Here is a 25,077-nt window from a genome sequence, read left to right as displayed (position 1 = left end):
TGTGAAATATTTCCATCTTTACATTCTCATTAATTAACTCACTCAACTGCAGCAGAGCGAGTCAGGAAGACCTACAGCGTGTGGGCTTTTCTCAGGAAAGATTTCCTGGGAGGGCGGCTGGAATTCAAAAGATGGCAGCATCCCCTACCTCGGTATGGCAGTAAAGGCAATAAATTGTCTCCACAAGGCCTATGTTAAAATTTACACAAAGCTGAAGAGAGTCCTTGGCTTATAAAGCCTGACCCAAGGGGAGGCGGTAGGAAAGAGATACTGCCTCTGGCTGGGAATTGTCCGAAGGGCTTATTGCCAGGGGTTGAGGAGAGAAAGAGATGAGTACGGGATGGAAGTCCTTCTGTAGGGAAGGTTCTTACTAGGACACCCCCATTTCTTAATGCATGCTATGATCAGAGCTGCCTCTACCTTTCCTTAGCAGAAACAACTACTCCTAGGTAGAGAACTCGTTTCACCTGCTTTTTCTCTCTATCCATCCTTTTTTTAAAATTACATTGAATATAATTATAGATCAAAGACTAAAAGTTTGGCACAAAGGTGATAATTCATAACTGAAATACATATTGACAAGTTATAAACAAAATGGGGGGGCACCTGGCTGGCTCAGTCGGTAGAGCATGCATCTCTTGATCTTGGGGTTGTAAGTTCAGGCCCCACACTGAGTGTAAAGATTACTTAAAAAAAATAAAATCTTTTTAAAAATGTGGAAAAGAAGAGAGGGAAAAATAGAATAAGCTCATGGATTTATACATTAGCATATGGGAGTCCAAGGATTTTTTTTTTAATAGACTTTAATCTTTAGAGCAGTTTTAGGTTCACAGCAAAACGGAGCAGAAGGTACCAAGATTTTTCACACCCGCCTACTCCCACACAGCCTCCCTGTCAACATCCCACACCAGAGTGGTACGTGTGTTTCAATCAATTAACCTCCACTGACAGGTCATTATCACATGAAGTTCATAGGTTACAGTAGGCTTCACTCTTGGTGTTGTACATTCTATAGATTTTGAGAAATGTATAATGACACATATCCACCATGACATATCTTATAGAACAGGTTCTGTGCCCTAAAAAATCCCTCGTGCTTCACATACTCATCTCTTTCTCTCCTCAACCCCTGGCAACCATTAATGTTTTTAGTCTACATAGGTTTGCATTTTTTAGAATGTCATATAGTTGGGATTTTACAGTGTATATATATATACTTTTGAAATTGGCTTTTTTCACTTAATACTATGACTTCAGATTTTTCCATGTCTTTTCATGACTTGGTAGCTCATTAATATTTCCCTGCATCTTTATTGAGATATCATTGATGTATAACATTGTGCAAGTTTAAGGTACACAGTGTGATGATTTGATGTATATGTATATTTTGAAATGATTATCATAATAAAGTTAGTTAATACATCCATAGTTACCATTTTTGTTGTTATGACAACATTTAAGATTTATTCTCTTAGCAACTCGGAAGGATACAATATAGTATTGTTAACTATAGTTACCATGCTGTACATTAGATCCTCAGAATCTGTTCAACTTATAACTGGAAATTTGTACCCTTTGACTAGCATCTCCTTATTCCTCCCACAGCCCTTGGCAACTACCATCCTATTCTCCATTTCTATGAGTTTGGCTTTTTTAGATTCCACATATAAGTGATATTGTATAGTATTTGGCTTATTTTAGTTAGCATAATGGCCTCATGATCCATCCATGTTGTCACAAAAGTTAGGATTTCCTCCTTTTATAGCTGAATATTATTCCATTTATATACATACATCTTCTTTACCCATTCATCCATCTACAGACTTTTAGATTGTTTCCATGTCTTGGCTACTGTGAATAATGCTGCAATGAACATGGGAGTCCAGATACCTCTTTGAGATCGTGATTTCATTTCTTTTGGCTGTATACCCAGAAGTGGGATTTCTGGATCATATGGTGTTCTATTTTTAATTTTTCAAGGAACTTCCATTGTTTTCCATAGTAGCTATGCCAGTTTATAATCTCACCAGTAGTGCACAAGTGTTCTCTTTTCTCCATATCCTCACCAACACTTGTTATCTAACTTTTTTTTTTTTAATCTCTTGACTTTTTGATAATAGCCACCTGAGCAGGTGTGAGGAGATATCTCAGTGTGGTTTTGAGTTGCATTTTCCCGATGGTTAAAGATGTTGAGCATCTATTGGCCATTTGTATGCCTTTTTTGGAAAAATATCTTTTCATGTACTTTGCCCATTTTTAAATTGGATTATTTGTATTTTGGGGGCATTGAGTTTTATGAGTTCCTTATATATTTTGGATATTAACCCCTTAGCAGATATATGATTTGCAAATATTTTTTCCTATTCCATAGGTTGCCTTTTCATTTTGTTATTTCCTTGGCTGTGCAGAAGCTTTTTTGTTTGATGTAGTCCCACTTGCCCATTTTTGCTTTTGTTCCCTGTGCTTTTGGTGCCCAATTAAATAAATCGTTGTCAAGACCCATGACAAGGAGCTCATCATAAAGAAACTTTTCTTCTAGGAGTTCCATTGGTTTCAGGTTTTACATTTAAGTCTTTAATTCCTTTAAGTTAATTTTTGTGAGTGGTATAAGATAGGGGTCCAATTGCATTCTTCTGCATGTGGAGAACCAGTTTCCCCAGCACCATTTATTGAAGAGATCATTTTTTCCCCTTTGAGTATTCTTGGCTCCCTTGTCAAATATTAGTTGATCATATATACATGGGCTTATTTATGGGCTTTCAATTCTGTTCTTTTGGTCTATGTGTCTGGTTTTATGCCTTCCTTCTGCTAACTTTGGGCTTAGTTTGTTTTCCTTTTTCTAGTTCTTTGAGTTATAATGTAAGGATGTTTGAGATCTTTCTTTTTTATTGATGTAGGCATTTATCACTGTAACTTTCCTCTTAAAACTGCTTTTGCTGCATTGTGTAAGTTGTAGTATGTTGTGTTTCCATTTCATTTGCTCAAGATATTATCTCATTTCCCTTTAATTTCTTCTTTGATCCATTAAGTGTTTGGGAGGGCATTGTTTAATTTCCATGTATTTGTGAATTTTCCAATTTTTCTCCTATTATTGATTTCTAGTTTTGGTCAGAAAAGATACTTAATATAATTTCAGTCTTCTTGACTTTGTTAAGACTTATTTGGCCTATTTGGAATAACTGTCATCATTAATAGTTTTTTTTTTTTTTAACCTGCTTAGGTTCGTACTGTCTACATATGGCCTTCACATCTTATTTTTATTTGAATCGTCATCATGGCCTATGAGGTCTCTGCTCTCAGGGAAGGGCCCTGATGCTGGACACACTGTTGTAGACTTAATTACAAAATGTTGATCTTTGAACAGTGTGCTTTAGAAGGGAGGAAGCAAAAACGTTGCCTTGGAATTACTGAGAGGTTGTCATTTTGTATTTCTGATGGAAAAGTCCAGAGGCTTTGGTCTAAGGATTGTATTTTAGGCTTTATGGGCTTAGTTAAACATTTCACTTTTTGGTTGCTACTCCAAGCTTTGTAAGACCAGTCCTCCAGTCAGCCCGCTTACCCCTTGAAATACCTTACTCATATCCCTGGGAGCCCCCAATATTTGCAATTTGGGTAATAGTAACACACAGAGCTATTATACAGAGCTCTCTGCACTTGCCCCATGTTAACCTGTTCCAGGTCTGGCAGCAATGAGCACCTTCCTATAAGGCAGAATCTTTCTTGGGGATTATCGTATTCTGATGTTAGTCCACTAGCGTTTGGCCTCTTGCCCCAATGTCACGTTGACCCTTTCCAGTGGCCCAGAAATGTCCTGCGTGTCATACGTATCCTATTGTTAAAGCACTTAAGACCTGATGAAATTCAATGTTTTAAAGATGCCAAAAACTGTACTTTCAATCAGGCAGAGAGTAAGGTCACCACCACGAAGGAAGTTGGGCCACTAGAGATCTGTCTTAGCCCCTGGCTCCAACCTTAAGGTGGAGAACTCCATGTAACCAAGTTTCTAGTCCTTTCCCCTCAATATCCTCTGGTTCATAAGGCTTTAGGCAAAATCCCAAAGCCATAGAATATATTGACATAGAACAATTAACTTTCTGTTAACTGGAAGCTTTAAGTGATTAAAGCAGTATCTCCCTGCCCTCATTTGTACACACACATACATACATACACACACACAATGGAATATTATTCAGCCAAGAAAAAAATGAAATCTTGCCTTTTGCAATGACCTGGATGGAGCTAGAGAATATTATGCTAAGCAAAATCAGTCAGAGAAAGACAAATACCATATGATCTCACTCATATGTGGAATTTAAGAAACAAAACAAACGAGCAAAGGGAAAAAAGAGAGAGGCAAACTGATGGACTCGTAACTCTAGAGAACAAACTGATGGTAACCAGAGGGGAGGTGGGTGGGGAGATGTGTGAAATAGGTGATGGAGATTAAAGAGTATACTCATCATAATAAGTACTAAGTAATGTATAGAATTGTTGAATCACTATATTGTATACCTGAAACTAATATTACACTGTATGTTAACTATACTGGAATTTGAATGAAAACTTTAAAAAAATAAATTGCTAGGCTGGACAGCCCCCACCTCCTGAGCAAACCACTCACCCCTAGCCACAGAGAGGAGGGGAGGCCAAAAGTAGGAATGGGAGAGGAGGAGTCAGGATGAGAGGGATGGTCAGCTGTGAGGGGAAGGGTCGTGCATGTAGCCCAGCAATTTTGGACTCCTCCCTTCCCATCGTGTCACGCACTCTTTTTCTTTTGTAGCATCACCTCCATTAAGAACTTCCAGGCAGAGGAGTACAGATGTAGACATCTTTACCTTAAGAGTCAGTTGGTTAATAGTCTGGCTTTCTGAGGCAGAAACCACCCTGGATTTTTGTCTAGGTTCACTGGAAGTTAAATTTTCTTCTTCAAGTCGTTCCCTTTATTCTATACCCCAAACACCACCAAACATTGAGAGCCCCCTTTGGATCCCATGACAGTACCTCGCTCATTTTATTAGGACACCCAGAAGTGTCTTCACACATCCACTGTGTCTGCCTCTTTCACCTCGGGGCTACTTTGCTTAAACAGAAATGGAGGCCTAAACATAACTGTGCCTTTTAAGTTCTGAGTGGTTTGGCTGCGAAAAATCAATGTCTGCTTGGTTGTGCTAGGGATGGTATACTGTGACATTATACAGCCAGATGCTGGATTTTGCATTTTCTCTATAAAGCATCTATTGTTCCTGATACCATGTCTTTGCCTTTTTGGTAATGCTAGGTTTTTGACTGCATGGAATTTCTTTCCTTTTTATTCTGATAGTGAACAGTTTATTTAGGTAGATGGCCTTTACCCAGGTGATCCTGGTAGGTCAGCTGTTATACCTCCCTTCTCTCTTTCCTCAGTGTGGACCTCTCTCACGTTATTCTTACTCTCAGGGCTCTACATTAATAATTTTTTCACACAGCTAACAACTGTGTTTTTAAATGAAGAGGTTATTTTTTAATGCTCAGAGGCACATTCTTACGAGTATTCATTTCCTTTGATCTTTGCTATATGAAAAGCAAATACAACGGAACCTGTTCTGTAGTTTGTCTGGTCTGTCACATAGGGAGGGAAGTCAAATAGGATATTGACGGCTCAGACCTGAGGGTTGTCAGAGAAGCAAAATGATCTTAAGAGATTGTGCAGGGCAGGGGCGCCTGGCTTTCTCAGTCAGAAGAGCATGCGAAGTTTGGTCTCAGGGTTGTGAGTTTGAGCCCCATGTTGGATATAGAGATTACTAAAAATAAATAAATAAATAAATAAATAAATAAATAAATAAATAAATAAACTTTTAAAAAAGATCGTGCAGGGCAGAAAGGGCCTCCACACAGGTGTGCCTAACCTAGCTGATGGCTTCTAGGTAGGTGTTTGTATGGGGGAGAAAGTTATGTTGAAGAGGAGGCTTTTATGTGTATAAACACCTGGAGAGCAGAGAGATGAGTGGGAGAGAGAATGCAGATGGGGGTGAGTACAGGGGGCAAGATGGTGGTCTTACTCCAGCCTGGCCCAGGGGCTATATCTGAGTCCCCACAGCAAGATGGGCTACTGGAACATGCCATTATCAAAAGGAAAGGGCCCCGTTGTGCTCAGGTAACAAAGTGTAACATGGAGTGAAGAAGGGAAAGGAGTGACAGATTAGATATTTAACCTGGACTTCCTGTAACGTTTGTCACATTTGCAGGGGTCAGAAAAAGAGTTTGGTTGGGGATCCACATACCCTATGTCTAAATATTTCAAATGTTTAAATCACCAAATACAGCATGTTTTATTGAATTATTTATCTCTTTCCACGACACATGTACCTTCATAATGACCTGAAAGGATTTCGAATTCTCAGACTCAAACTTTAAGTCCTCTCGGATGGTGTAGGAAGAGCTGCTCCCACACCCACCCCGTCTCCTAGACCAGGCCCCCTCCCCCTAGGCCTGGGAGCACACACTACATGGCAGCGCAGTCAGCCCTCCCAAGGACAGCTCCAAGAGGAGCACATAGGCCCTGGTGACGGGCTTGGGATGGTTCCAGGGGGCCAGGGACCTGGAGCATGGGCTAGGAGGGATACACCCCTTCTTCCCATGGACTGGGATCCTGGTCCTGTAATGAGGGGCGGGGCCGGAAGAGGACCAGAGCCGGGGACACAGCTCAGGACACAGGTCCCTCTTGCTTGGATCTTTGAGCAGGAGTCTACTACCACTAGCACAGCATAAACACTAGCAACCCGGAACCAGTTTGAAGGCCCTTGAATCACAACCATTCAGAGGTTCAGCCCAAGGATTGGTGTTGGTGGAATAGGGGGAATATATATGTGTTAGATTATATACATGAGAATAGGAGTTGTGCTAGCACAGAACATGAGAGATGGTATCTCATGCCACCAGGGGGGCACCCAGGAAGCCTTAATGAAATGCAGAAATGAAGCCCTCTTGTCTCAAACCCCTGGGCCCTTCCCCTTCTCTGATCCTGTATTTGGGTCAACTATGACTTCATCTTTTTTTTCCTGAAACAGATTCCAGAAATTAAGTGCATTCTCTCCTTTTCTTCTTTTATTTTCATTATCATGAAATATTTCAGATCTCTACAGAATAGAATACTCTATCAACACCTATGTACCCAGCTTAAGAAATGTAATCGAGTTGAAGCCACTGGGGAGCCCTCCCCAATGGGAACACGTCCCTTTGTTTCCCCGAGAAGTAGCCGCCATCCTAAATGAGTTGTCTACCTTTCCCCGCACATGCCGTCCCACGTACTACATTTGTATGCGTCTCTCCTGTGCATGCTTCTTACCCCCGGCGTCTGTATCTACAGTCAATACATGGTGATCATTTTGCATGTATTTTAGACTTCATACACATGGTATCGTGTTTGTATCCTTCTGGAAGCAGCTCTTTCCCTTATGCAGCTTTCTGCTGCCATCAGTCCATCTGAGCCCCTCTGTGTCTCAGCCCCGTGTGAGTTCTGGCCTCCTCCCCACGCCAGCCGTTGCCATCCTGTTCGGTTTCCCTGTAAGTCCCAAGCCAGTGAATGAAGGCTGGTTCTACCAGAGGTGAGTCTCCGCTTCTTCCCCTGTGGCTCTTACCCAGTGCTTCCGAGACCTCGGCTGCGTCAGCATCCCCGAAGGGCTTAGGCAAACACAGAGTGCTGGGCTCACCCTCACAGTGTCTGATTCAGTAGGTCTTGGGTAGAGCCTAAGAATTCCTGGGTGATGCTGATGATGCTGTTGTGGGGACCAAACTTCGAGAACCACTGCTCTACATCAGTGTCTGGGCCCAGGCTCAGCAGCACCATCTGGCCTCCAGGCCAGCTGAGCCATCCAGGAGGTTTCGTTCAAAACCATGCTCTGGGGCGCCTGGGGGGCTCAGTAGGTTAAATGTCTGCCTTTGGCTCAGGTCATGATCCCAGGGTCCTGCTCAGCGGGGAGCCTGCTTCTCCCTCTGGCCCTCCCCCTGCTCGGGGTTCTCTCTCAAATAAATAAATAAAATCTTAAAACAAAACAAAGCAAAACCATACTGTAGAGCAGCACTGTCTAATAGACATGTAATGCAAGTCACATGTATTAAGTTTTCTAGTAGCCACATCAAAAAGTAAAAAGAGGGGTGCCTGGGTGGCTCAGACAGTTAAGCATCTGACTCTTGATTTCGGCTCAGGTCATGATCTCAGGGTTATGGGACCGAACCCCGATTGTCCCTCTCCCTCTGCTCCTCGCCCCCCCTCAAATAAATAAATAAAATCTTTTAAAAAAAGTACAAAGAAATGGGGAAAATTAATTTTAATAGTATATTTTAACTCCATATATTATTGTTTCACCATGTAATCCATATGAAATTACCAGTGAGTTCGTGTAACATTTCTATACTTAACAGCACATATCAAATGAGACTAGCCACATTTCAGTTACTAATGGAGTGAGCAGTGTAGCTCTAAAGACTTGACCTACAGATCTCTCTCCTCACAAAAATTGTTTTAAACTTGACATTTTATCTTATTTGGGGCTGTAATAGAAAAATTTGAAACAGGCTCACCAAATGATGGAAAGTGATACCTTTCAATGAAGGTACAGTGGGCCAAAACAAAGAGGAAAAAGAGAGATTTGAGTCAAGATACTTTAAGTAAAATCTGCCTACATTCCAGTGTATTAATTTAAAACAAACTTATTTTTAACTAGAACAAATGCTGTCAAATATATCTATCGAATGTAAGAGAGGAGTCCTATTTCATTGGATATCACTTTTTGGGTGAGGCACTTTGGAATGACATCAGTGTTATTGAAATTCCCATGGGCTTCTAAAAACTGAAAAACCTAAAAACTATGAACAACAGATTCTTTCTTCTTTCTTCATCTTCTTCCTTTTGGGCCAACTGCAGGATGAAGTGAGAGAAAATGAACTGTTATTATGCAGCATTAACCAGCACCAGTGACTTTCTAAGCCTATGAAAATAGCCCTGTGTCCATGTGCTGCGTTTGCGTGCTGATCTCAGCAGCAGAGGACGACACACGCTCCTCTGGTGACCTGTGCCCTTGTGTGCAGGGTGCTCGTGCAATCCATGGCTTCAATTCTGTGATCAGACCAACCTTGTCTCCCTCTTGCCTAACACCATCAATGCTTCCCCGCCCCACCTTGAGAGGCCATTCTGGAATTTATGGAAATCTCTTCACCTTAAAAGCCTCTACTCATTCCACAAACGATACTCCCTTACTCTCCCAGACCCTCGGTTTCCCTATCTACCATACGAGAGTGAGCCTGTGATTATGAAATACACAGCTGTGAAATGCAAAAAAAAAAAAAGGTAATCATTTCAATATATTCAAAGACAAGATATACCTCAAGACTTAATTACCAATTCAGTGATAAGTGATAACCATACTCTAAGTTTCTTTGGACCGTCACATAAAATACAAAAATGTATACCTGAATATTTAGGTATTAAACATTAGGTGTGGTCCTACTTGAAATTCTTGACCTTTTGCTATTTGTATGTAATCACCTTTGCAAAGGCATTGTCTCTCCTGGTTAGTACAAGGGGGTACATGTCCACGGCCAAGTAATGAATGTCCAACTAGTGCACAGCCCAGCCACTTTCGCTGCTGCTTCTGGTAACTGTTCTCTAAACAAATATTGGTCTCAGTTACTGACACATTTCCCGCTTGTTAGTAGTCTTCCAGGTAGAGGACAAAAGACCTCACAAGAACGAATGAGCAACCATGGAATACATTTCAGAATATACTGTATTTTCTATTACTAGGTACATGAGTATTCTACTAATGTTCTAAGCAGGTACAACTGAATTTTTAAATGAAGTTTAAACAAACTTCTTAATTTACTGGGAGAATTGGGGAAAAAAAAAAAGACTGCCAGTAACAGGTAAATGCCAGGAATGGTGGGGTGATGTGCAAAGCTATACGGATACCTGGATTTTCCCGGCCTCTTCTCTGTTGGCACAGACCCTTTTTAGTCGGGTCCTTCTTGCTTTTTGTTGAACTTATCTTTTTCCTCCTCCCTGTCGGAGTGTTGGGCCTCTTTGTCAGACTTCTCACACTGATATTTAGTTGTTCCTTTGGTAAAGGATAATACAGACTTTGGAGCAGACATTCACAGGAAAAACCATCCCGCTGCATAATGAATAGTGACATCTAGTACTCTACCCGCAGAAGCAGGAGGATAGAAGTAACTCCGAAAAGAAATGGTGGGAAGCTTCCTACTGGTTGATGCAGCCCCTCCATGGCCCTCACCGTTCTGCTGCTTGATCACTTACTTTCACGGTGACATCCTTTCCAGTCACCCTGCCGCCCTGTGCTGCTGACTATTTCTGGCCCTTCCGAGAAGAAGGGATCAGAAGCATCAGGGTCTGCTGCCTTCTGTAAGTTTTTGTCAGAAATTTCTCGCAAAAATGTTGTGCCTCAACGACACATTCTATGGTGAAGCTCATTAGTTCCCCAACCCCTGAATATTTCACTTGTACTGGACACTCCCCTGTCAGTTCGTAATGATCGGGCATGAACTGTGTGACTCTTGACATTTTAAAAGCCCCGCCCACGAACGAGGTGTGCCATTGGCTCGCTCCTTCCCTTCAGGCCCCGCCCCCACCCCGCCCCTCCCGCCAGACCCCCTGCGCGGACAATCACCTGCGGCTCGCGTGCTGCCTCGCGGCCCTCAGCCGTCTTAGCCGAGGCTGCCCGAGGGCCGCAGGCTTCCTTGCAAAGCCGTAGATCCCTAGGGAATGGGGCTCCCTCTCGGGCCCTCGGCCTTGGGTTTGGGGGAACCCCGACCCCGGCTTCCGCGTCCCGGGCCGCCCGCAGCCCCCGCCCCTCGGGCAGGCCGGTCCCTCCTCACCCTTGGGGGTCGCCGGCCCCTCCTCAGGCTCCTCGTCCGGCTCCTCTGCGGTCTCCCAGGCGGCCTCCTCCTCCGATGAGCCCTCGGACTCGGGGGCCGGGGCCGGCGCTACCCGCGCCGGCGGGGCTGCGGGGGGCGCGGGGTGCCAGCTGGGGGCGTCGGGCGATCGGGCCCCGGGCCGGACCATCACGCCGCCGCGGCCGGGCCGCACAAGGATGTGGTTGTTGTAGTAAATGCGGTGTAGCAGCGAGTGTACCAAGTCCAGGAACATGAAGCGGAAGCCCACCATGGGGAACTGGTGGGCATCCACTAGGATGTCCAGGCCCTCCTCCAGCTGCTCCTCGTCGTCCTCCTCCGCTGGCCCGAAGTCCGAGTCGTCATCCTCGGCCTCGGCGCTCCCGCCCTCGGGGCCGCGGGACAGACCCAGACCCACCGCAGCCTCCCCGAGGGCTCTCACGGGCCCCGCCACTTCGGCCACCTCGATGCGGGGGATCCCGGACTCGAAGGCCACCTCAATCCGGGGGGGCCCCGCGACTCTGATCACCTCAATTCGGGGGAGCCCGAACTCGAGGGCCACCTCCATCCGGGGGGGCCCGGACTCGGCCACCTCCATCTGGGGGGGCCCGGACTCGAGGGCCACCTCCATCTGGGGGGGCCCGGACTCAAGGGCCACCTCCATTTCGGGGGGCCTGGACTCGAGGGTCACCTCCATCAGGGGGGGCCTGGACTCGAGGGCCACCTCCATTTCGGGGGGCCCGGACTCGAGGGCCACCTCCATTTCAGGGGGCCCTGACTCGACCAACCCTTCCCAGAGGCCTCCCACGGGCTCCACCACTCCGGCCACCTCAATCCGGGGGAGCCCGGACTCGAAGGCCACCCCGTTGCCACCTTCAGCCTCTGGGGCCCACGCCCCCGACGCGCTCACGGGGCTCTCCTGGCCACCTGGGGCCTGGCCTGGATCCCCGGAGGCAGACATGGCAGCAAGAAGTACCTCACTGGGGCGACGACAGGACGACGCCAACGGCAAAGATGGTGGCCACCGAGGGGGCTGCCGCTGACCCGAGGCCGTGGACAGCGGGGCCCGACGTGAGGTGGACGGGGTGGGGGGCTGCGAGGAGCCGACCACGGAGGGGACGACAGTCTTTGGCTGTGCCTGAGGAGGCCCGCGAGGGGCAGGGAAGGGGGTGGGTGTCACAAGTGGCCCACCCAGGCCCCCCCTCAGGTGACAGTGAACAGGGGCTGAAAACGTCCCCCTAGGTCAGTGACGGAGGGCGGGGCCAGAAGCGTCAACAATGGGCCACGGCCCCTCTGCTTGACCTCCAGGCTCATTTGTCCAGAAGCAAGGATTGACATGCTCAGCCTCCAATGAGGGACCAAGGCCCTTAGGTTCTAGGGTTGCTCATGGTTACCTCCCTGTTCTTCTAGGCCTCAGGGTCCTCCATGACTCTCAGGTCCACACAACTCCTGTCCCTTTAATTTTACCAGTGTCTGAAAAAGTATAGTAGTCCAATATGGAGACACCTTGGGCCATGTGAATTGCAAGGTGTTCCCCAATTTCTACCTGGTAATGGTTAATGCAAGTAGGGACAGGGTCATAAAAATGGTGGATAGCTCAGACTTCAGCAGTAGTAAATATCTCCCAAGAAGAGAGAGAGAGGTTGGATAGTTTAAGATGGTTAAAGCTACTTGGAAAAGAATAGACAAAATTGACATGGGTGCAGTCAGAACTGAGTGTTGAAAAAGTGGTAGATGAGAGGAGTTAGAAGGTATATAATGAACCCTGACAAATTTAAGCCTTCAAAGAATGAGCAAAAAAGAGATACTTCTTTTAAAGGATCAGGTTATCTCCTAAGAGCTAATAAGCCTGACAGACTTTAAAAGAGCAAGCTTCCTAGGATGTTTTTGAGGCAACAGTCCAAAATTTTTTATTGACTTCAAAATCTACTTAAGACCTCAAGTATAAGTAATTCTGAAAATTATGCAGAAATTAACTGCTATTTTATACTCATTCTATTAAAAAAAAGTTTTATAATACTAAAAATGTCTTTTGAAAAAAACATAGCAAAAAATATTTAGGTATTTAATACCAATAAATCCCGTCAAGGTGAGGAGGGATGTTTTCCTTTCATCAACCCAACAAAATTTTAATGTTTTTCTTTTTCCACTGGTCCCACCTCCATAATAGAGCACAGTGCTATCAAAAGTCATTGGTTTAAATCTGGAGGGCAATGTAGAAAATCTCTAATTTGTAATCCTCACTATAAAGAGAGCAAAACTGAGGTGGAATCCCAATCTGAGGTCTAGAGTTGGTTTAAACATTTAGCCACTGATGTGATTGTGGGAAAGTTACTAATCATTTCTATGCCTCAGTTTCTCATTTGTGAAGGTAGAGTAATAATTACCTAGCTATCTTACAATGTTGCTCTAAGAATCAAACAAGATAATGGGGTAAATGCTCTTTTTCATACTGTGACAATTTATATACACATAAGGTATTATTATATCAATAATAATCTTTCCATTCTTGAACTGTTGGAGAGAAGCTATTAAGTAGTCTCTCAGGCCTTCAGAGAGAATCATCTAATTTGGTTTTGGAGGAATCCATTGTTCCCAGGTAATGGACTTACACACTCCCTCCCTGGCTGAGTTCATACCCTGACTTTAGTCAAGATCTGAGTGAAATAGGTAGATGGAATGAGATGGGATTATATTTAGGATATTAACCATTTGTTGAAAATATGTTCTTAGTTTGATTTTGTCTTCTAAGTTGGTTAATATTTCTAAGTATGTAGTTTTTCGTTTTTATGTTACAAAATCTAATAATATTATTTTCATGGTTTTACCATCATTATAAATTTGCAAATCTTTTCTCATCCAGAGATAAATTTTATATTTTCTTCCTTTTAGAGGTCTCCTTAATGTTTACATTTAACTCCTTAATCCATTTGAAATTAATACTGACACATAGTATAAGATTAAAATATCAGTTATCTTTAATTTTAAACAGCTCACCTATAGCACCATTTGTTGAGTAATTACTCCCCTCTATAATGATGTGTGGCCACGTATCCTTTAGTACTTTCCATAAAGGTAGAAGAGACGCAGGAGAAAATGCATATTCTTCCAAAATTTCAGAGCTGGAAAGGCCTTTAGATATTGAAGTTAAGTCCATTCTTTTTTAAATGTGGAAACTAAGGCCTAGAGCAGCTAACTAGCTCCCCCAAGGTCATGGAACTTAATGGAGGAACCAGGACTAAAATCAGTCTCCTGACCTTTAATCTGAAGTTGAAATAGGCCTACTTATATACGCAGCTTCAGGAGAAACTCGACGACAGAAGGTTAATTAACCAGGCACAAAGTAAATGGCCATGAGTTGAGGCTCTCTGAAAGTTCCAGACCAGCACTCCTGACCTTTAGTCAATCAGCAAGTATTTACTAAACATCTACATACAATGTCTCTTGTAAGACCTTACCAAGGATGGAGAAACAAGGGCCATCATCTCTGGTGGCATATCACAGTCTAGCTGGGAGAAAGGACTGCATGTTGAAAGGAAAAAAAAAAAAAAAAGAGCAGCCCCTGACATTCAGAAATGGACTGGTACCCATGCTAGGCCTTTTTGTTCTCCTACTGGACATAAACGATGTCATAGAACACCAACATCAGACAAGGTCACTCAGTGACCATGATGAAAGGAGACAAAACAAGGCCACTCTGTAATTTTATTTAAGCAGGGACAAAAACAAGGTCACAAAATACTAAACATCTTCCTCTCTTGGCTAAAATGAGTGTCTACCACTTCTTTACTAATTATGATTTTATCCTGATTCTAGTCTCCCTTCCCTATAGATAAGATTTTTTGAAATACCCATCATAAAACTGTCGCTACTTTATAATAGCATCTACTCTGGAGCAAACCCCTGTTTCCTTCAAAACTTCCCAAAATAATCCAACCCAAACCCAATTCTTGTAATAGGTTCTTATGCCTCTTACAGAGTCACCACATGGTTCACCCTGGGATGTGTTCTTCATCACTGCAATGAGTAATAGACCCAACTTGTTCAACTACAGGTATGTTCCTTTGGTCTTAGGTGTAAAACATTTCCATCTTTACACTCTTGTATATTGTATATTGACTCAGCCAAGTGAGTAAGGAGGCCTCACAATTGGTGGAGGAGGTGGAGGAGGGAGGACTTGGATTCCAAAGATGGGCGTCAGGCCCTGACTGAGAAGGACAGTAAAGGCAGGACATGGTCTCCACATGGCCCTGGTTAAATGCACTCACGACCTCGGAGGGTCCTTGGCTATAAGAAGAGTCTGAGCCTTGGGGTATGGAAAGGAAACAGATGTTACTCCTGGCCAGGGAGGAGACCTCGATGACCTTCCACGTGACCGAAGCCCCGAGGTGAGGAAGGTGCCCAATCGGACACTCCCATTTCCTACCACAGGCTCTGACCAGGGCCCGCTCCCGCTCTTCCTTAGCAAAACAAAGCTCCCGGGTAGATGGTTTTTCATATGAAATCAGAGTATTTCTGCTTTCTTTACCTCCTTCCTCTCTCCATCTATTCTTTTTTCAAAACTTTCAACAGTATCATCACTATTCACTTCTGGAGAAGACAGCATGTTACTTGGAAACAAAAACAACACAAAACAAAAACCATATAGGTGTCTTCCCAGGTTGTGAAAAGCTGGGCTGTCCACTTAAAGCTGCAGGACAAACACTCCAGACCCTAGTTATTCAATCCTTCACTGAGCGAGTATTAAGTACCTACTATCTACCGGGAATGATGTTAGGGGTTGGGGATTCACAGGTACCTAAGACCCATGGCTTGTCCTAGTTCATGGTCTAGAGGGTTAGACAGATACTTGGGTAATGATTACACAGGGTGTCAAATGCTATAACAGGGATTGGCATGAAGTGGGAGCATGGGAGAGAAAATGATTAGCTGGCGGGGGAGAAAGGTGAAGGACGTGGGTTGGTGCCTGGGAAGGTGCTCAAGAGAAGTCATTTCAGGTGGGTCCTAAAACTAGGAGTTCAACTGGCACTAAAGGTGGGTGGGAGGGAGGTTAGTGGAGGTAAAAGAAACAGCATGAGCAGTGGCAGATAGCTGCATATGTGGGTGTGTACCTATCCAGGGAATGACATGGCTGGAGCATTGGGCAGAATGGCAGATGGGCCTTTAAAGCTAAGATGCGGGAGAGGGGGTGGGGCTGGGTGGCTCAGTCAGTTGAGCATTCGACTCTTGGTTTTGGCTCAGGTCATGATCTCCAGGTCATGGGATTGAGCCCCACATCAGGCTTCCAAGCTGAGCACACAGTCTGCTTGAGATTCTCTCTCCCTCTCCCTCTCCCTCTGCCCCTCCCCCTGCTCAGACTCTCCCTCTCTCAGTTGAAAAAAAAAAAAAAAAAGCCAAGTGGAGGCCATGAATGCTTCAGGAAGGAGTTTGCCCTTTGTCCTGAAAAGGAAGTCTTTGCTTCTCAAACAATCACTGAGATGGTAGCAGAATTAGCAGAATAATTTGTGGTGCGTTTAGGAACAAGTAGAGCCAAGGAAAGGTCTGCTAAGACCCTTAAAGTCTTTCCAGCAAGTTTTAGTGTCCACACTTGTTCTCTTTATAAAAATAATACATATTCTTTGTACAATAGATTAAAAAAAACAGATAAGCCAAAACAAGGAAGCAAAAATCACACATATCTTGGGGCGCCTGGGTGGCTCAGTTGGTTGAGTGTCTGACTCTTGGCTTCAGCTCAGGTCATGATCTCAGGGGCATGAGATCGAGCCCTGCATCAGGCTCCACACTCATCGTGGAGTCTGCTTGGGATTCTCTCCTTTTCCCTCTCACTTCCCCTCTGCTCCTCCCCCTGCTTGCACACAATCTCTCTCTAAAATAAATAAATAAAATATTTTAAAAATCACACATATCTTGCTCATATAAATTATAAGATAATAGGGACACCTGGGTGGATCAGTCGGTTAAGCGTCTGCCTTCAGCTTCTGCCCACATCGGACTCCCTGCTCGACAGAGAGCCTACTTTTCCCTTTGCCTCTGCCACTCCCCCTGCTTGTGTTCTCTCTCTCGCTCTCTCTTGCTGTCTCTTTGACAAATAAATAAAATCATTTAAAAAATTATAAGATAATAAGACCATAGATAACTGAGCAAAGGACATGGATAGATAAATCATAGATAAATACAAATGATTTTTAAACATATGGACAAATGACTTTTGAGCATATGGACATATGCTCAAACTCAATGCAAATTAAAATTATATTGCGGTAATGATAATCACTAGCATTTATTAAGTGCTCATTATAGGTCGGGCACTGTTTTAAGCACTGCATAGATTATCTTATTTACTCCATGCAACAAACCTGTGATGTGACTACTATTATCCATCTTTTGCAAATTAGGAAACCAAAACATGTAGAGGTTTAGCAACTTTCCAAGGATATACAGTCAGTAAGGGGCAGAGCCTGATTTAAGAAAATAAAATAATAAAATAATGTCCTTACCCAGAAATTATCATGCTAATGTTTGGTATATAGTTTAGTTTAATTTTTTCAGGTTGGTAAGAAACTATAATTCTTAACTCTCCTCTTTGACTAAAGATTTCCACTCCCCTACCCTACCCTTAAATAGGAGGTTGGCTGTTGATTGCAAATAGATGTTCTTTATCATGTTAAGAAACTTTCCTGTTCCTCTATTATTAACAGCTGTGTGGCGTAGGGTACATTGTCTCTCTGGTTCTCACTTTCATTTCTTGAAGGTAATAGTTACCATCCCACAGGATTTTTGTGAATGTTCAATGTGATAATATACAATGAGCGTTATCAGAATTAAGGGTTATTAGTGAGGTTTGTCAAAGTTTCCTCACTTTCTAAGCATGCAGTTATTTCAGAGGAAGCAGAATATTGTGTTAGTCTTCTTGTCCACCTTCAACCAGTAAATGCTTGCTCTCTGGATAGAAGAAATTACTAGAAATACATGCCTGCTGATCCCCCCTCCATTTTTATGATCTTAGTCATTTTCGTGGGAATTTTTCTCCCAGGTTATCTCATGGTTGCCTCCTTCTTCAAATTCAGGTTTTAGTCAAAGAGCACTCACAGGGGATCCTCCCTGACCACCCTAAGTAAAGCTGTCATCCACTGCCACCCCAGTCACTGTCATATCCCTACCCTGTTCTATTTTTCATAGCTTAGAACTTTTCCCATTTAATTACTTTTTACCTTTGTTGTTATAATCCGTATCCCCATTACCCCCTGTTGCACCCCCACCACAAAGGCAGGGTTTATTGTCTGTTTTCGTCACTATGTCTCCCAAACACCTAGAACAATGCCTGGAACATAGCAAATACTCAAACATTTATTAATGACTACGCTAGTCCCCACTTGTCCACGGTTTCAGCTACCCACGGTCAAGTGCAGTCCAGAAGCAGATGATTCTTTTGATATGTCAGGTGGATAGTAGCCTAATGTTATGTTGCAATGCCTATGTCATTCCCCTCACTTCATCTCATCAGGTAGGCATTTTATCATCTCCCATCATTACAAGAAGAAGGGTGAGTATAGGATGTTAAGATATTTTGAGACAGAGCAGACTACGTTCACATAACTATTACAGTATTGTTATAATTGTTCTATTTTATTATTAGCTATTGTTGCTAATCTCTTATTTTGCCTAATTTAGAAGTTAAACTTTACCGTACGTATGTATGTATAGGAAAAAGCATAGTATATGTAGGGCTTGGTATTCTCTGTGGTTTCAGGCAGCCATTGGAGGACTTGGAATGTACCCTACACAGAGGGGGAACTATTGCATAAGCAACTTGCTTTCTCTGTATTGGTTAACTATACAAGGTACAAAACCAAATGCTACTGGGTTGCAGGATTACATTTATGAATTGGGTGAGCCCCCAATAGGTTAGATTAAAATTGGGCCTGGAATTTCTGTAAAGTGTTGGTAATTTTCCTAGATGCCAATATATCTCATATCGCCAGAGGGTATAACTAGATTGAGCAGGCAACTTTATAGGGAAAATGTCTTAATTTAACAGTTAAAAGCATGTGTAAGATTGCAGGGGATTACACCATTGTTAAAGTTTGTTTGCTTTGTGGTTAACTCACACTAAATTACAGCTTTGGAAGTCAGAGAGGTCACATGCTCAGAAGTCAACTTGCTGTCTCTTTACATGGTATAAGATAAAATCTTCCAAAATTTTCTTCCCCTGCTTTCCCACAGGGTTTGAAATTCCCCATCTTGGCACCATTTCATAGGCCCTTTCAGAGACAAATACATTGTACGTTAAAATGGTATCACAGGGGCGCCTGGGTGGCTCAGTTGTTAAGCCTCTGCCTTGGGCTATCAAGCCCCGAGTCAGGCTCCTTGCCCAGCGGGAAGCCTGCTTCTCCCTCTCCCACTCCCCCTGCTTGTGTTCCCTCTCACTGTCTCACTCTCTGTCAAATAAATAAATAAAATCTTTTTTAAAAAATGGTATCACAACCTATCTGACAGTATCGTTAACCAAACACTATTCAAGGCAGGGTCCAGAGGAAGTAGAATAGAAGTTCTCAGAGGAGGCAAGGAGTAGAGGAATGAAGAAAACATCTGGAGCCTGGGGTGCTCCCAGGGAAGGGAGTTCTGTATGGAGAATGACAGTGGGTAATTCCTGATTTTAGGTGCTTAAAGGTAGTGGTGAGATTGGAGGACAGAGGTCACTGCCTGAGAATGAAAGACATTGGAAAAAGAGGCAAAGGAAGCAGAGAAGCAAATGTCCCATTTTTATAGCTTTGCCTAGGACTAAATTCTCTCTGGAGGTACTTGGTACTTTAAGACAGAACATGAATAAGACCCTTTGAAGTTCCAACCAGTGAGAAGCTCACAGTTTAGGGACGCTGATGTAAAGCAGATGATTAAGTATACTATTGTAACATAGGGAAGAGAAAGTTATTAATGCCATCCAGAGAAGGTATCTGAGTAACCTTTACTGAACGCAGAAACAAGACCTCCTCACCAAACTCATGGGCCACCTTCCTTTCTCTGATCAACCACCCTTTCACCCACTTTCCCATGTAGATTCTAGAGATTAGGCCCATTTACTACTTAAAGTCACACATAAAACTATAGCAATACTAATGTGAACTTCCTCAGGGCCCATGTAAGCGCTCTCTAGCTTTAGAAATAAAGCAGTGGAAATGGAGTTGAAGCTCTGCACATCTTTTTCTCACGTATTAACCAGTCTCATGAATTTAGTATTAAATGCCCATGCACACTTTTTCTTTGCCTTCATTTACTGGGATGAAATATGTTGTTAAATACACACTTTTATCCCAAAGTATGCAGTATTTTTTGCACATTACAAAATTGTATATAAGTGGCATCACAGTATTTGTATTCTTCTGCAACTAGCTTTGTGCCTTACTCTTTTCTCCACTACCACCACCTCATCATTACCCTCAGATCGGTACGTGGTTCGGGATCCTGTGAGCTCCAGTCTCCTCCCAGCCCAGTCCTTGCTGACCTATTCAGTTGACCTGCGACATTTTCCAGCCAGTGGATTCAGGTTGGTTTTCCCTTAGGTGAAGGTCTCCTTCTCTTGTTGTCTTGTGAGAAAATACAGCCCTAGAGCATCACCCTGGGAGCCCCACGTGGAAAACCACTGCTCTACAGCATCTTTTTCCCCCTGGATATTTTAGCCTCCCTTCCACAAAATAGTCTGATACAAACTTACCAAAAAGTGAAAAGATAGCATTCCTAGTAGGTAGAGTGGTTCAAAAACTGTTTTATTAACAGTTTAAATGTACTTCATGACAAAGTATAAAATGAAAACAAGACTTTATTAACACCTCATTGATTAATCACCAGCCTGTGACTAAATTTCTTTTAATTTAACAGTCGTACAAAAATCCTCAAACAAGAGACACCTGGGGAGCTCAGTTGGTTAAGCGTCCGACTCTTGATCTCAGCTCAGGTCTTGATCTCAGGGTCGAGAGTTCAAGCCTCCAGCATTGAGCCTACTTAAAAAAATAAAAGAAAATATATCTCTTTTAAAAAAATTCTTAAACAAGCTAATAGTTATTGAATATGGTCTAACTGGAATCCTTTACCACAGCTCTGGTCAGGTATAAAGGGCATCATTTACTAGTTAGTACAAGAGACTACATTTCCACTGTGTAAGGAGGAAGGCACAAGCCATGTGAGCTGGCTTGAAAACTACTTCAGCTGGTTTGTCAGGAAGGTTTTTCTAAACCACTCTTGGTCTACATTAACTATTCTGATATTTTACAGCTGTGCTCTTATAGCTACGACAAAAGGACTTCACAAGAACCAAGCTACGAAGTACATGGAGTACCGTGAATTCTGTATCTGGCACAAAAGTGGGGGACAATTGAAATCTAAGAAGAGAACACTGGTTTTAAAACCTTTATAGAGCTTCTTATTTAGCTACACAGAAAAATTTTAAATGAAGCTCTAAGCAATTCAGAGGATGTTAGGCTGTTCTTTAATGATACATAGCATATCCGGCTCACTGCTACTTGTACTCTGCAAAGTAGAGTGTGCTTTAAGGGTCTTCTTCTACTTCTGGTTAATCCTTCTTCCTCTTCTTCTTCTTCTCACCTGGTTCATTCTTTAAAGCTTTCACACCAAAATAAAGAATTTTTTAGGGTAGACTTTACTTTCAGACTTTTTCTCAAGTTTTGTCTTCTTTTTTTATTTCCTTAACTGTCTCCACAATACCTGGTTTCCACTTATTTTCATTTTCTGAAGGCTCATAAGATGATTTGTATCTCTTATCAAACAGAGGTTGATAGGGACAGGCATATTTTCTCTCAGTACCAGGAATTGCTTTATGATGTTAAGATCTCATTTTTGCCTGTTCTATCTGGAGTTTCCTGACAGCAATAAGTCACTGCTTAACAACATTAGGCAAGTCCTGAAAGAAGTTTACACATGCTCCGACTGAATCTATCACATTTTTCTTGGGAAGGCTGGAGGCATTTGCCTCCTCTCTACAGCTGATTTCTTCCTTCCGGCCCTCAGTCACGAGGTGGCTGGCCATTCTTGTTGCACCTCGTGATGCCAGCGCCACAGCCTCCCTGGCAAATAAGAGCCTCCTGAGCAGAGCTGAGGGTCCTTTGCTTTCCCATCTCAGTGACTTTTTGTTCCCCACCGTTATGTTGAGGCTAAACTGGTCAAGTGCCCTCCATCCCCTAATGAAGACCGGAGGCTCAGGAGGGCACAGCTGGGGAGAGATGATGGACAGTCCCTCAGCACCATATTCTGTCTTTCTGGTGTCATGTGGCCAGATCCCCCCTCTTGGCCTTGGTGAGCTGCCTCCACAGCACAAGGGTTCACGTCTTCAGCAGTCCCGGGACAGCACCCTTGCCCCTCCTCCCTACCCATCCCCCTCCATCCTTCACAGCAGCTGCTTCCGGTTGGGCAACCGGAGCTGGTTTTAGGTCACTTTCATCACCAGGTGCCTCCTCACTAGCTATGGCTGGGAAGCGAGGACACGGGTGAGGGCAAACGAGGAAGGTGGCTGCAGCCGTGCCGCTGCGGTGAGGAGGCTGGGCTGAGGTTGGCATGATGGCCACGACTGCTGGAGAACCCTGCCTAGGCGATTCCCTGTGGGCCTCGAGCTGGTATTTCCATCCGGCCAAAGTCAGGACAAGTTGAGGAAAAGCTCAGGAAAGGTCCACCCGCTGTTCCCTCCAGCAAGTTTCTCCTGCTGGCCCTGGAGGCCTCTAGGTCTAAGCTCATTTGCTGAGAAGGGGTGATTGACAGGCAGTCTCTTTGTCACCCCGCCCTCCACCTTGCCTCCAGTTTGCTTTTGTGAGGAGGGGTTCATTGCTCCCCTCTCCATGCAGACCCCAGGAAGAAAGGCTAGTTCTTGATTACCAGTATGTCCTATGCAAATGATTTAGGATAGGAAGTTCTTTTTAAATGCAGTTTTATTATTTTTTTTTAAGTAAACTCTTCTCCCAGCGAGGGGCTCAGACTCACAACCCTGAGATCAAGAGTTCTATGCGCTACCCACTGAGCCAGCCACGTGCCCTAAATAAAATAGGTAGCTTTGACACAGTAGGCACAAATTCCACCAAGGGGCAGGAGTGTTTCCTCCCACTAACACGAACTGCAGTCAAGCTGCCTTTTTTTTTTTTTTTTTTTTTAACTTTTGGTTCCAGATCAAGAAGACAGCATGGTTTTGTGTAAAATGCCCTGGAGCTTAATGGTCCGATATTAATGAAAACGTTTTAGGTTGGGAGAGACCTTAGAAATCACGGAATCCAGTGGTTCTGCAAACTAAGTGTGCCTAAGAATCACCTGAAGGGCTCATTGGACCCTACAATGGACAGATTGCTGGGCCCCACAGCAGAGGTCAGGATTCCAGGGTCTGGGTGATCTGAGAATTTGCATTTCCAGCAAGTTCCCACAGGAGGCTGCTGCCGTTGGTGGAAGCACTGCACTTGGAGAATCAGGGTTCTAAAACAACTCCCTCATTTCACAAGTGGGTGGGTCAACTGAGGCAGAACCCCAGCTGGGTTCCCAAGTTGGTTTTAACCCTTATCAGTTGTTATGCCTTTGCAATCTCATTTAGCTTCTCTGTGCCTCAGTTTTCTCATCCACAAAATTGGGGTAACAACCTGTGTCCTGCCTACCCCCTGGAGTTGTCTAATGTGTTACAGGGTGGCTGCTATCGGGTGGTTGGTTACTCAGGTGGTCAGCAACAGCCCTCGAATTTGGTAGTGGAGAAGTCTTGTGGTTATCAGGTCTATGAACTTAAACATTTCCCCGCTAGCTACTAAGAGTTTACACCCCTCCTTCCCTTTTGTCAGACTGAGAGAGGCAGATCTGTCAAATTGGGGGTAGGACATAAACCATTTGTTTTTGTTGTATTTTTCTCATTTTGCATTTGCCTCCTCTTATGTTTGTTAATATTTCTAAATATATTGGTTTCCCTTAAAAAAAAAAAGATTTTATTTATTTATTTGACAGAGAGAAAGCACAAGCAGGGGGAGCTGCAGAGAGAAAGGGAAAAGAAGACTCCCGCTGAGAAGGGAGCGGGATACGGGACTTGATCCCAGGACCCTGAGATCATGACCTGAGCCAAAGGCAGAAGCTTAACTGGCTGAGCCACTCAGGCACCCCTCTTTTTTTGTGTAGAAGATTCCCAATATTTTCCTTTTCTATTTCTTCCATATTCTTTAAATTTATAAAATTCTTTACCATCTGATGACAAGACCATTGAAGCATATATTTTCTTCTCATTTTTGTGCTATGAATTTTTACCATGTATCCCCTTACCCATCTGGAGTTATTTTGGCACATGACATGAAGTTTGGATCGTGGTTGGCTTTTTTTTCCCTAAGCAGGTAACCTCTGGCACCATTTCTTGAGTAATCCCTTGATGTGTGTCTTTGGATTCCTTAGTACTTTGTAGGAACGTAGAGGAGGTGGGAGAGAGATTTGTATCCAAGTCCATTTTTTAAAAAAAGATTTATTCATTTATTTGAGACAGAGAGAGCTGGGGGAGGGGCACAGGGAGAGGGAGAGGAGAATCTCAAGCAGGCTCCCTGCTGAGCAAGGAGCTGGATGCAGGGCTCGATCTTACAACCCATGAGATCAGGACCTGAGCAGAAACCAAGAGTCACACACTTAATCGAATGAGCCACCCAAGCATACCCCAAGCCCATATTTTAAAAATTTTTGGTTTTTTTTTAAGTTTACCGTGGGGCTCAGACTCACAATCCTTAGATCAAGAGTTGCATGCTGTTCCAACTGAGCTAGCCAGATGCCCCAGCGCGTTTTTTGTTGTTTTTTTTTTAAATGGGGAAGTTGGCACCAAGAGCAGCTAACTGATTTTCTTAAGGGTATGCTAGTTAATGGAGAAGTCATGAGTAAAACCAAGATTGCTGAGTTGTAATCTGAATTTGAGGTAGGTCTGCTTCTTGTCTATCTAAATTTAGTGATGGAAATTGACTAATGTCTCATCATTTTTGTCATATGGAAATATGACTCATATTATTTAATCTATTATTTCAAGAGATGCCAACGACCATATTTTTAATGAGAACGCTGAATTTTTTTTTTAAGATTTTATTTATTTATTTGACAGAGACAGAGACAGCCAGAGAGAGAGGGAACACAAGCAGCGGGAGTGGGAGAGGAAGAAGCAGGCTCATAGTGGAGGAGCCTGATGTGGGGCTCGAT

At 43.5% G+C, this 25,077-nt stretch overlaps 1 protein-coding gene across 1 annotated transcript; it reads right to left on the bottom strand.

Moving 5' to 3' along the window:
* Window positions 1-9,987: 9,987 nt before the first annotated feature.
* LOC148106850 (uncharacterized) lies at window positions 9,988-22,451 on the bottom strand. The gene is made up of 4 exons (XM_087860061.1): window positions 22,266-22,451; window positions 12,352-12,430; window positions 10,870-12,108; window positions 9,988-10,091 (listed from the first exon to the last, which is right to left on the bottom strand). The coding sequence occupies exons 1-4, from the start codon at window positions 22,449-22,451 to the stop codon at window positions 9,988-9,990; spliced, it is 1,608 nt and encodes a 535-aa protein (XP_087716187.1).
* Between the last annotated feature and the right edge of the window lie 2,626 nt (window positions 22,452-25,077).

Source organism: Ursus americanus, chromosome X, assembly GCF_024610735.1.
Source record: "Ursus americanus isolate L20-20 chromosome X, mUrsAme1.1.p, whole genome shotgun sequence".
In the NCBI taxonomy this organism is placed as follows: domain Eukaryota; kingdom Metazoa; phylum Chordata; class Mammalia; order Carnivora; family Ursidae; genus Ursus; species Ursus americanus.
Note: the sequence above shows the minus strand (reverse complement) of the source record. Positions and strands in the feature narration are given on the sequence as shown.

Coding starts and splice junctions, on each gene's coding strand:
- LOC148106850 (XM_087860061.1), bottom strand. CDS start 22,451: ATGCCAACCTCAGCCCAGCCTCCTCACCGCAGCGGCACGGCTGCAGCC. Junction 12,431..22,265: donor TGAAGGATGGAGGGGGATGG/GTAGGGAGGAGG, acceptor AACCATTACCAG/GTAGAAATTGGGGAACACCT. Junction 10,092..10,869: donor GGGGCCGGCGACCCCCAAGG/GTGAGGAGGGAC, acceptor CCTTTACCAAAG/GAACAACTAAATATCAGTGT.